We start from the raw sequence: 12445 nt of genomic DNA, 5'->3' as shown, positions 1-12445 counted from the left end.
AAGCTGCGTGCGTTCAAAGATTGAGGATTGCGGTTCAAAAGTGTGATATAGTCAGTTTCACCGTTTCAGGTAGGCTTGCAACTAACAATTTTGCTATCGAAATTATAGCTACATTAATCATTTGGTGTACAAAACGCACAACAAAAGAGCTGTGGGTTCCCTCTGGGCTGAGGTGGTACTTGTTCTATGATGCTTTTGCATTGTGGGCGCATTGGTATTCACGTTACGAGATTAAGATATTTAAAGAATTTGGGGTTTCTGACAATTTAACAGCATTTTCAGCCTTTACTATAAATGTAATTGGAGCAGAGAAGGATTACTTACTTTAGCATACAAGCCTCCAAATTTAATGAGCATGACTGAATTCTGGTGAAATATATAAGATGATAAACATCTAGCAGAACATTTCAAAGGAGACTCACTGTGGCCGCATGAGAAAGATGATAAAAATACATATGAGTAATATTCAGTTCTGGCTTTACTTATGTATTACTCCTTTTCTACTGACACATCAGCGATGGAGATAAAGTCCTTTTTCACGAGGTGGCACCACAGCAGGTAGTTCCACATGTTTAATTTGTTAGATTTTTTTTGCACCAGATTCACTTCCTATCCTAAATAACAAGACCACAGCCAGTTTGCTACCAGCTGAGACCAATTCTCTTTGGCACACAGATGTGTCATAGGTGAGTGGTACTCTTTAGCAGCCTGACTCGCACTGTTTACAGTATTTGGCGAAGAACAATTATTTCCAAACCTTTAGCGGTCTATTTGAGACCGACTGCAATCAGTCCAATTTAGACGGTTTATTTGGAAACAGGTCGCCTCCCACCAGGTGACCTGAAACTGGTCACCCAGAGGTGGATGGTGACCACCTTTGGTTGCCCAGTCACTGCAGCTACTTGCAATCAGTTAATGTAATGTAGCGTATCTGTAACCGGAAGGTCGCCGGTTCGATCCCCGGGCTCTCTGTCCTGGTCGTTGTGTCCTTGGGCAAGACACTTTACCCTACCGCCTACTGGTGTTGGCCAGAGGGGCCGATGGCGCGATATGGCAGCCTCGCTTCTGTCAGTCTGCCCCAGGGCAGCTGTGGCTACAACCGTAGCTTGCCTCCACCAGTGTGTGAATGTGAGAGTGAATGAATAGTGGCATTGTAAAGCACTTTGGGTGCCTTGAAAAGCGCTATATAAATCCAATCCATTATTATTATTCATTATCCATACTGCATCGAGTGATCAGAGCTCTTTAAGCAATTAGTCTCAATTATATACAGTATTACCCGAGCTGAGCCATCTAACCTCCTGACCAGACACACAAGTTACTGGTGTCACGGATCTGCATTAACCTCCTAAAACCCGAACTCCACGGCATGCATTTTTATTTCTCTTTGATATTTGGGCATATTGGGACCCGATGAATGTAAAAACAAATAATTACCAGATTTTTTTTATTTTTGTTTCTAAGAAAAATGAGAGCCACACATGAGAATATTCGTTTAAAATTTCGATAGAACAGCAGCAGTATAATGTCCTCGTAAGTGGATATCAGGCGCTTGTAGAGTAAAATTACGTATTGGTCTAAATCAGGGGTGCCCAATCCCAGTCCTCGAGAGCTACTATCCTGCAGCTTTTAGATGCATCCCTACTCCAACACAGCTGAATCAAATGGTTTGATCTCTTCAGCATGCCATCATGTTTGGCAAAGGCCTGATAACAAGCCATTCATTTGATTCAGGTGTGTGGGAACAAGGATGCATCTAAAAGCTGCAGGACAGTAGCTCTCGAGGACTGGGATTGGGCACCCCGAAGCCATACCAAATTATTATTAGAGCTGGCCTACTGGTATTATACAGCTAATATATATATTGTTTAGTATTAAGCTTTGCGTGTTTCATATTCAGTTTTTCAGCAAAATGTGTTTGAGTCCATAAGAAAAGATTCATTCTTATATCTGGAGGAATAAATATATTTCAATAAATATTAATGTTAGCCCGCGACTTTGTTACAGTTTTGAATTTTGGCCCACTGTGTATTTGAGTTTGACACCCCTGGTCTAAATAACCCAAAATGTGATGTCCACATATGTGGACGCCAGGTCCTAGGAGGTTAAGCGACAGAGCAATCTCATGAAATAACTGGGACAAAAAAGACAAACAAACGTGTCTGCAGAGTGGCAATAAATCCTTTATTGGAAAACTACAGTATAAGCACTCTAGTGTTCTCCGCTACAGTGATGAACTTTAACTTTGCAGAGCAGACAGCGGGTAGGGGTTTAAAAATCAAGCAGTTTTAACAGGAACGCAGCGTGCGAGGACCTCGCTGATGTACGTGTTATTTTTGGCAACCAGCTTCTGCTTCATTTTCCTGAGCTTTGCCTTCACTTCCTCCTCAGTCATGGTGGCAAGTGGAAGTGACTTCACCTTCTGCAGAAAGTAGTGGATCAGGTTTTCCCCCACCTGAAAAATAAGCAGGGCATGGGTGTTACAAGAAATTCAAACTCTCTCTTCTGGTTTCTGAATGGACCTCAGCTCTACTCTCTGAAACGAGGCGCTTTTGCTGCCTTTAAGTCAACTTTCTTCTGATTGGCTGCCTCTATCTGTAAGAACACAGCAACAAGTGTATTTTTTTCCCCTTGTGCTTGTGACATTCCTTCACCGTGGAGAATAAAATACCCATCTTTTTACAGTGTGAAACTATCAAAGGAGGAAAAGGGCTCAAAGCGACAGTTCTGTTATCCTTCACTGGCAGTAATTAGTAACACTGGGAACAATCAGAGCTGTTTGTAGCAGCCAGAAATCTTTTGAGGTGATGACTTTCCTAGAAAGGGATTTCTAGTTCTGAGATTCTTGCCTCAAGTTTACTTTTATGTCTAACCGCAGATTTTCAATAGAGGTTTTATTTACTATGATAAGATAACCTTTATTAATCCCACACGTGGGAATATTGTTGGGTTAAGGCTGCCGACCTTTGCCAGCGCAAGGACTGAGCACCTAAGCTTGCACCTTCTGAGGAAGTCTGATGTGGATCTTGACTTGTGTTGTTCATTATCCTGCTGTGGACACCATCCTGTTTTCGTCTTCAGCTTTTTAAAAGATCCCGAGCTTCTGCCACTCTAAAATCCGACTAATATTTCCCCTGTTACGGGGGAATTCAAGTTTGTGCTACTCGATCTTGCTTAGGAAAATTTCTTATCACATCTGGCTCTGCAGTGAAACGGCTGAGATTAAACGGAACTGCACATGAAGTCTTGTGAGTAACTAAATTGTCAGAAATTACCATTGTTTCAGTGCCACTGAGCAATCATTTTTCTTGCAGTCAGGCAAACTAGTGCAAAAGATAATGTTAATCTATGTAGGAATCAATAGGCTGAAGTCTGATGACTTGTCCTCAAGGGCGAAGGCCAGTATTTCAGACTTTCAGAGCCAGTAGATATCCAGGTCAAGACTTCTTTAATGCATCCAGAGAATAAGCTCAACAGAAATGAGGCAAAATGGTGGTACGATGATTAGTCTCACAGCAAGAAGGTCATGGGTTCAACTCCACCATCTGGCCAGGGCCTTTCATTGTGGAGTTTACATGTTCTCCCCTTGTCCTCAGGGGTTCTCTCTGGGGTCTCCGGCTTCCTCCCACAGTCCAAAGACATGCAGTTAGTGGTGTGAGTGCGAATGGTTGTCTGACTCTCTGTATTAGCCCTCTAACAGGCTCCCATTCCTTTGACAGCTTCAAGTGTATTCTTATTTTTGCCCCCTGCCCTGACTTTTGGTCTCTACACTTCTTTTAATAAAAATCTGCTATTATTAGCAAGACTAGTAGTCTCCGTTTGCAGCACAAACGCACATTTATGCCTCTTGTACCAACAATGTAGTGTTTATTAAATGATAAATAAATGTCACTATGGACACCGCTGTGTCTAGATTATGGTGTTGGTATAATAGTGGAAATCTGAGCCTTACCTGCTTGTCTGTCTTTCGCCTCTTAGCCTTGGGCTCCTCCTCCTGTTCCGACTCATCTCCTGCAGGTTCTTGGAATTCCTCCAGCTCCTCCGCCTTCTCCTTCGCAGCGGCCAGCACTGACGGCGGGAAGCAAGCCAACTCGGCCACGTGGATTCCAAAACTCTGGTCACACACGCCTGAAGACAGAGACGGATCACTCTAAAGGCGCTCTGGGCTGATTATAATCGTTTGTTGAGATTAACATTTTTAAAAGCACAAAGCTGCGTTAACCCCGAGCGAAACCACGTGCTGACCTGGCTTGACTCTGTACAGCATTGTGAGTGTGTTGTGCGACGTCAGGGCTGTGACGTGCAGGTTGTGGACCGTGGGCTGCTGAGCTGCCAGCGCCGTCAGCTCGTGGAAGTGGGTGGCGAACAGGCAGAAGCAGCCGATTTTGGAGGCGATGTGCTCGCTGATGGCCCAGGCCAGACCGAAGCCGTCGTAGGTGGACGTGCCTCTGCCGAGCTCGTCGATTATGATGAGCGACTTCTCTGTGGCCGAACTGTAACAACAACAACAACAGACGATGAGAAAACCTTCCCGTATCTGCTCATCGGTTATTTGTATAACTATTAATAAAGCTCGTCTGTTCTTACCGCAGAATGGCGGCTGTCTCTAGCATCTCGGACATAAAGCTGGAGACTCCTTTCACCTGGCTGTCTCCTGCACCCACCCTTGCCAGGATGCTGTCCATCACGCTAAGCTCCGCCTTCTCGCATGGCACAAAGCAACCAATCTGAGCCATCAATGCGATCACACCCACCTGCCGGATAAAGGTGGACTTGCCACCCATATTTGGTCCTGCAAAGGTTTGGAAAGCATAATGATTTTCGAGGTACTTCCAAGACTTAATAAAAGCTGCGCTTATTACAACATAGGGCTGATTTTTACAGTGATGGGCCTCATCAATGACAGCCAGACAGCCCGCATGGGAGAATTTGCCTTTAAATCCACCCTTGACTTAATCTGTGCTTATTTTTCACCTGTGATGATATAGAAGCTCTTGTCTTCCTGGACAAAGCTGATGTCATTAGGTATGAATGCAGTGTCTGCATCCATCTCCATGCAGGGATGTCTAGCCTGCAGCAGCTCCACGCGCCTGCAGCCATGGTCTAAGAGCTGGAATTGAGGCCGAACGAACGGCACAGGAGCAGACACCGATGTGACGGCAAAACTCGCCACGGCGTCCAGCTGCGCTATCACGTCGCTGAGCGTCTGGAGGGGATCCACGTAACCTGACGGTTTAAAACATTTAGAGCCTTAAATGAACCATCGCAGGCGGAAGACCGCATCATGTGCAGGCTCCAAAACGATTTTGTATTTGATAAAAGAAAGACCGCAACATCACCAGTTCTTTGACGTCTATGCAAAAATTCCAAGTGCTGTAAATTTTACTGACCTTTACAGAAAATGTGAACGAAATCAATTAAACGGTCTCACAAAGCAACTTTCATGCAATTATGACATTTCCAGTTTTCACGCAACCCGGATACAATCGTTTCCTATGCTGTTCAAATCGATGCCTTGCTGAGAAGACAGTGAGGAGCATGTGATGAGATTCCTCACCTGAGGCAATGTTGATGATCTCTTTAACGATGGCGTTCTGGGCTTCCTCATACTCCTCCCTGCTTTTGGTGTACTCCTCGTTCAGAGAGCTCAGCTTACTGCAAGCGAACATACATCGGCGTGAATCATCAGATGGCAAAAAAAAAAACCCCGCAAAAAAACGAGCAGCGTTTTGTGATGCTGACATTAGAGGCGCGGTGAGGCACACCTGTTGGTAAAGCGCACACCGTTCTTCTGCACATCCAGCGTGGTGAATTTCTTGTTGTTCCTCAGACTCTTTTCCTCCTTGCATGTGACTCTCAGGTAAAATCCCAGCACGGCGTTTGACTCCAGCTTCACGGTTTTACCCGCCTCCAGACCTGAAACACAAAGTTACGCCAATCTGTTTAAGCATAAAAGCCAAAGTGGAAACCTTCCTTTAGACGGCCGTCACCTGCCTTGCACAAGGATTGCTGCGGCACCAGGTTAGTTAGGACACACAGTCATTAGCCACTATATTAGGTACACCTGTTCAACACCTCATTAACATAAATATCCAGAGAACCTATTTAGGAAACTACCTGTTTTTGTTTTCTTGTAGACACACACACACACACACACACACACACACACACACACACACACACACACACACACACACACACATTTAAATTTCAATTAAAAGAAAAGAATTAGTATTAGGTTATTTATCACTATATTCATGTCGTACTTTACAAGTTATTCCTCTAAGAACAGATTCTTAATAAGGTTATTGTTTTATATTATGTATATACTGTAATTACCTAGTTCTCTGGCTGCACTGTTCAGCACTGTCTGCATGCGTTTTTCCAGCACATCCATCTTTTCTCTCAGCTCACTCAGCACCGGATCAAATGATGCCTTCACCAGGTACTCGTGGTGGTCAATCTACACGAAACAAGAAATAAGTCAAATGCACAACAGGCTGTGTGCAAACGGAGGGCAAAATACTTTGAAGCAAATGAAAAGACCTGGTTCATGTCCAGTGTGGTTTCAATCATCTCTTGGTACTTGGTGCAGTCAGTCTGCAGGTCTCTGAGAGGCGAGAGGAATACTGCATTTAGCAGAACCTTGTTGCTACCTGCAACACAAACAAAGTATTAGCCTAAATTTTAGTTAAAAGTGATTTGAAGCAGACCAGATCTCAGTTTTGAATTCATCTGATTCAATACATAAATAGTTCCATGAAAAACAGCATCCTTTGTTTACACACAGTCAGCACGATGAAGCAACAACAATCTTTGGACTCCAAATAACAACAATTAAGAAACTGTCAAATCAGCTGTATGAAGCAAACAAGACAGCATCCCTGCAGCCTGCAAAACAGATTGTAGAGTGAGGTAAACAGTGTATAAGCTGCAGCTTACCCGTGTATCCCTCCAGAGCAGTGATAAGAGTCGGTATTTGGCTCACAGCCTGGTAGACACGATAACAGTCCTGCAGCGTTGCCGTGTGACGGTGAAACTTCTTGGCCAGTCGATGAAGATCGGGAAACCGCCTCAGCAAATCGTCCTGACAGGTCTGCCTCAGCACAGAGTCGCACACAAAGCTTTCCACCAGGTCAAGCCTGCACAAAAATATCCTCAGTAATTGTAAGTCCTGTAGAATGGCCTCCCCCAGAGCCCGGACCTCAGCGTTATCGAAGCAGTACGAAATCATCTTTGACTGAGAACTAAACAAAAGGCAGCCAACATCCAAAGAAGACCTCTGAATGTCCTCGAGGAAGCCTGGAGAAATACTCCTGAAGACTACTCAAAGAAATCACAAGAAAACTTGTCTAAAAAAGTTCAGTTCAGAATTTCCATGTATGCGGACATATCGGTAAATTTCTGCATCTATTTCGACTTTTCCTGTCAAATTATAAAAACATGAGGGCTGATTCATAATACCATACTTCTATTCCCTTAAATGCCTCCTTGAAATGTATAATGTTTGTTAAGCTAAAGATGTTTGACTAGGAGGTCTTATCGCCTACAGACCTGGCATATTGCTAAGTTGGATTTGATAAAGGTACAGAAACCCTCCATCCCTCATCACTGTATTACCTCTCCTCTATTTTAGTTTTGTCCATGAGGGGCTGTTTGATCCACTGGTTGACCAACCGCTGACCCTGCGGCGTACGGCACTTATTCAACAAACCGGCCAACGAGTGAGCTCCGGTGGTGTCGTCAGGTGAACCCTGAAGTATACAATTTGCATCTTAGTCGTGAATTTAACAGATGAATTACAGTGATGCACGGACAAATTGGGAATATTTTTATCACAGTCGTACGTATTTGCTACATAACAGAAAAAAGAAAAAAGAAAAAACAGGCTCAGTCAATAAAATCAATATGTCACAGCTACTAGAACTTGAACGGGTTGCTGGTTTTCTAAATTTCTTGCTGGTCATTTCCAAATTTGTGTTTTTGAATTCTCTAAATCACATCTTTTTGTTTTTCTAGCACAACAACAACCAGTTCCTACAGAGCCTGCAACCACAAAGAGCCTGTGGAGATACAGAAATTATTTTATTGCTGCCATATAATCTGCATCATTATAACTGCATTAATAAGCCAAGACAAGCCAAGAAAAGAACACTTCTGTTATTCTGGTGATTTTATCAAGGTGAAAACTTTGAGGCGTTGACACCGGTCACTTACCTGGAAGAGATTAAGAGCCCTGACGGCAGCGTTGTCCAGCCTCATGTACTGACCCAGGTCCAGAGTGGTCAGGTTGAAGGAGTTGAAGTTGGACTCATCAGAGAGCAGTTCAAGGAAACGCACCACTGCAGCCAAACATGACATTGCCACCTGAGAATGACACCACACAAGGGACCCTATGGTCAAACTTCCCACATAGTGACCTGTTCATATGCACGGTCTTCAGCCTGAGTGTCATTTAGTCGGCAGGAGCTGTTATGACTGGGATTTTATCAATAATTCTTAGTTCTAAATGTTGTTGTAAAATAAAGAAAAGTTTTTTCAAACCACCACCTTTTGTCAAAATGTTTGTTTTTTCCTGTCGTTCACCTGTTTGTCCAGCTCAGGTAAGGTGTTGCTCGCCACAGTCTCCCCTCTCTTTGCTCTCAGCAGCCTGTTGAGATCCTGGACCATGTCCTTGCTGTTGAACTCAGCTCTCTTCCTATCAGAGACTAGCATGCCGCCACGCTGCACCACCTACACAGACATACAAAAACAACAATATACTCGCATCACAATCTCTGCTTATGCAGCCAGAGTATTAATATTAATTTTTTTTAAGTCAGGCCTGGTTTAAAGAAAAGAACACTCGTTTAAAGACTTCCCATTTTGCAAGACTGATGTTCATACTGATTTTTTTAACATAAGTTTAGTAATTACCGTGCCCACATACCTCACGCAGTTTACTCCCATCAGTGTTAGCTTCCCCCTGGGCTAGGAGACACTCTTTGGGACTGATTTGGACAAGCAGGGATTCCAAGTTGGAGAATATCTCATTGTCTGGAAACTCGCACACTCCCATCGTCCACTGGGCTGCATCCACATACCCGACCCCAACAACACGCTGCCCATCAGCTCCAGTTGCAAGCCGCACAGCTACGACACCTGCACAGCCCTCTGAGCCGCTTTCCCCACCAAAAAGGATCTCCTCAAGCTGAGTCAAGTTTCCTGGAGAGGCCTGCATTTGGACACAGGAGGTAAGATCCAGAGTTGTTTTTTTAAACAAGCAGAAACCACCCTGATATGTCTCAATAGCCAGCACAGTACCTTGTACTCAATCTTCCAGTCGTGCTCCTTGCTGCTCTTGCTGTGGTTCCTGTACACCTCCACTCTGTACTGCCTCACCAACAGCAAATCTTTCACAAAGGCCTCAAAGTTCAGCTTGCTCAGAACCACACTCTCCAGCTTTCGACTCCCTGTTGACCAACAAAAACATGTCAAAATCTTTGTAATGCGTCCTTCTCATGGCACAGAGTGCTGGTGGTTTCAGTACACAAGTATCTCATGTGACCAGGTGGCATTTTTTATTTAGCAGATCATCTGCCTCCATCTCAGCCTGTCCCCAGCATCCTGCTTTGTATGTCCTCCTTCAGTATGTCCAAAAACCTCCTGTGTGGGCTTCCTCTTTCCCTTCTGCCTGGCAGTTCTAATTAAGGATCTTCTGTCTAATACATCCACTATCCCTCCTCTGTACATGTCCAAATCCTTGCCCCTCCAACTTTGTATCCAAAATGCGCAACCTGAGCTGTCCCTCTAATATAACCGTTTCTAATCCTGTCCATCCTCCCAATTAATTAAAATCTTAACATCATCAGTTCTCCCTCTTGTCTTTTTCTCAATGCCACTGTCTCTAAACCATACATCAAAACAGGTTTCACCTTCCCTTTCACTCTTGCTGCTACCCTCCTGTCAAAAATCACCCCCGAAAACCATCTCCACCTGCACTACCCTCTTGGTACTCTCTTCTTCACTTCTGTTGTGCACTATCCAGTGCTCTCCATGGTTGACTCAAGGTATTTAAACTCCATCATTTGTCCTAGTGTAAAATTTAGAGTCAGCACAAAGGTACAAGTCATGCAGGTTTTTGTGTTGTATGCTGAAAACTACCACAGAAGAAAGGAGCTGCAGCTAGCTATAAAGACTAAAACATCTAATATCTGGGTGAAGCAGTTTTTGTTCTCCATGTTTTTCTGTCAGTGACCTCACAGGAAATTTGTAGCTCAATGATATATCGCCATTTAAACAAATGAAATGTCCCTGAGACAATAAATGAAAACACTTAACTGTAAGAGGACCCCTCATCATTTCCCACAAAAACATACTCTGTCCAACATTTAATTAGCCATGGCAATGCTTCTGAACGTACAGGACCTGCTAGGGCTGCAGCTAATAGCAGCCACCTTAGCTACAACCTGTGAAACCCTTTCTCTGGCTACACGGTCACACCAACTAGGTTAGCTTAATAGTAAAGGCACCGAGGCACCCCTCGTCCCCTTACTTGTTTAAAAGCGCCAACTGAAGTTAGCTTAGTGCACAGCTAAGCTAGTACCTGAACCCAAATATTTGATGACCCCGTTCGTTTTGAAAACCTCCTTCGCCGCGAATATGGCGTCCTTCCCGTGAACCGTATAATATTCGTTACGGTCAAATATCCGGAATGTGGTGTCCGGCTTCTCCGGCATGGAGAAAATGAAGTTAAGAAAGCCGTGCTCGGCTGCGCTGTCCATGGACAGGTTCTGTTTCGGCTGCACCGCCATCCTGGAATCTCCCGCCACCGAGCAGAACCAAACAGGAAGTTGCGTTGACGAGATGTTCCCATAGAAACAAGAACGCAACCGGGGCCGCTTACCGGGAACATTTTTATTCACAAATGCAGACATTTCAAAGCTAAACCACGTATAAACAGATGTTTGAATGATCTTAAACTCTCGAGTAAGTCGCTGAAACATGTAAATGACAAGAACGCCGCTCGTTTCTTCTTTTACGTCTTCAGTAGCTCGGAACACTAATGTTATGTAAACATTTTCGAACCTGACTTAAAACTTCAGTAATCACCGGAACATAAATAATATCGACTTTCTAACTCACATTTCTCAGTAAATAACTCAAAACTAATGAAATCGTTTAAATGTATTAAAACTAAAAGTTATTACGTCGAAATTTTGAAATGATAACCCAAATTTTCGACTTCCATCCATCCATCCATCCATTCTCTTCCGCTTATCCTTATCACGGTCGCCTGGGTGGTGCTGGGCCTAACCCAGCTAGCATAGAGCAAGAGGAAAGGCACACCCTGGACAGGTCGCCAATCTATCACTGGGCTAACACATGCACACCTATGTGCAATTTAGAAACACCAATTAACATAATATATATACTCATATAATTATAATTAACCTCTTATGGATCAGAGTTGCCAGAATTTCATCAAACAAACTCAACTGATCAGTAGATGTTTTTCAGTTACTGGAAACAAATTTCAGAGGGACCCACAAATAAGAAGCAGCCAAAAGTGGCTGCAGTGAAGGCTTAGCTGAGCTTCTCAGGGGAGAAACCGCTTCATGACCACATCCATGGGTTCTATACTTCAGGCAGTCATTTAATGCAAAGGATTTCTTCCAAGAATATGAAGCAATCCTTTCATTTAAACTTATCGTAGTTTGTCCTATTGATTTAGAGTATCTGATGCTTCTTTCAGCTGCTACCTTACAAGGGGTCAACACAGCTTATATCGCTGCACAGTTGATTTTGTAGATTTGTATGGATTTTGGTCTTGAACCAGGAAACTGTCTGATGCTAGGCAAATGTGTAAATCACGACATTATGGAGCCCTGTGTAAACCCAGAAACAGTTAATTCAATTAAAACAAGACCAAAAAATAACCCCATTGAATTAAAACCTTATCGACCTAACAGCAGATGCTCTCTATACTTAGACCCTGAAGTGTAGACTGAACTTACTGACCTTTCTAGCGTGAACTTAACTGGAACTAACACTTTTAAACTTATCTAAAATAATTTTAGAAGTTAAAGAAAGTTATACTTATGTTTTTGACTTTTGAACCCTGTATAAATTGAATACACATCTACCAAACAAAAAATGAAATCTATGGATATCTGAGTGTTTGCATGCCAATATTATTATCTTGTAGCTGCAGTGAATGAGTTTTGTGTAATGACTGCAGCTGAGACAAAACAGTAAGTAGAAACAAGCAACACCTTTTCTTAAAACGATAAAAGCCCATCTGGATGGATGGCTAATGCTTTATATATAAATATATAATGCTTTAATGCTTTATATATCAAGTGGTGCCTTCACACATGTACAAGTTACCCATGGCATGTGCCCTTTTAGACAATCACAGAGGCATAACAAGCCAGATGCTCTTTAGCCTGAAGCATGTGTATTT

At 43.3% G+C, this 12445-nt stretch overlaps 1 protein-coding gene across 2 annotated transcripts; it reads right to left on the bottom strand.

Moving 5' to 3' along the window:
* Window positions 1–2163: 2163 nt before the first annotated feature.
* Window positions 2164–11349, bottom strand: msh2 (mutS homolog 2 (E. coli)). Of its 2 annotated transcripts, none has more exons than XM_080305036.1 (16): window positions 11190–11349; window positions 9304–9452; window positions 8930–9214; window positions 8587–8733; window positions 8218–8367; window positions 7621–7754; window positions 6943–7142; window positions 6547–6656; window positions 6340–6463; window positions 5766–5916; window positions 5558–5655; window positions 4975–5226; window positions 4588–4792; window positions 4246–4493; window positions 3953–4128; window positions 2164–2455 (listed from the first exon to the last, which is right to left on the bottom strand). In XM_080305036.1, exons 1-16 carry the CDS (start codon window positions 11236–11238, stop codon window positions 2279–2281), a joined length of 2655 nt encoding a protein of 884 aa, XP_080161162.1. In that variant the 5' UTR covers window positions 11239–11349; the 3' UTR covers window positions 2164–2278. The 2 variants fall into 2 exon arrangements, with proteins under 2 accessions (XP_080161162.1, XP_026034164.1); XM_026178379.2 differs by lacking the exon at window positions 11190–11349 and adding an exon at window positions 10586–10843.
* Between the last annotated feature and the right edge of the window lie 1096 nt (window positions 11350–12445).

This window comes from Astatotilapia calliptera, chromosome 8, assembly GCF_964374335.1.
Source record: "Astatotilapia calliptera chromosome 8, fAstCal68.1, whole genome shotgun sequence".
NCBI classification, from domain to species: domain Eukaryota; kingdom Metazoa; phylum Chordata; class Actinopteri; order Cichliformes; family Cichlidae; genus Astatotilapia; species Astatotilapia calliptera.
The sequence above is the reverse complement of the archived record's forward strand: the minus strand, read 5'-3'. Positions and strand labels throughout refer to the sequence as shown.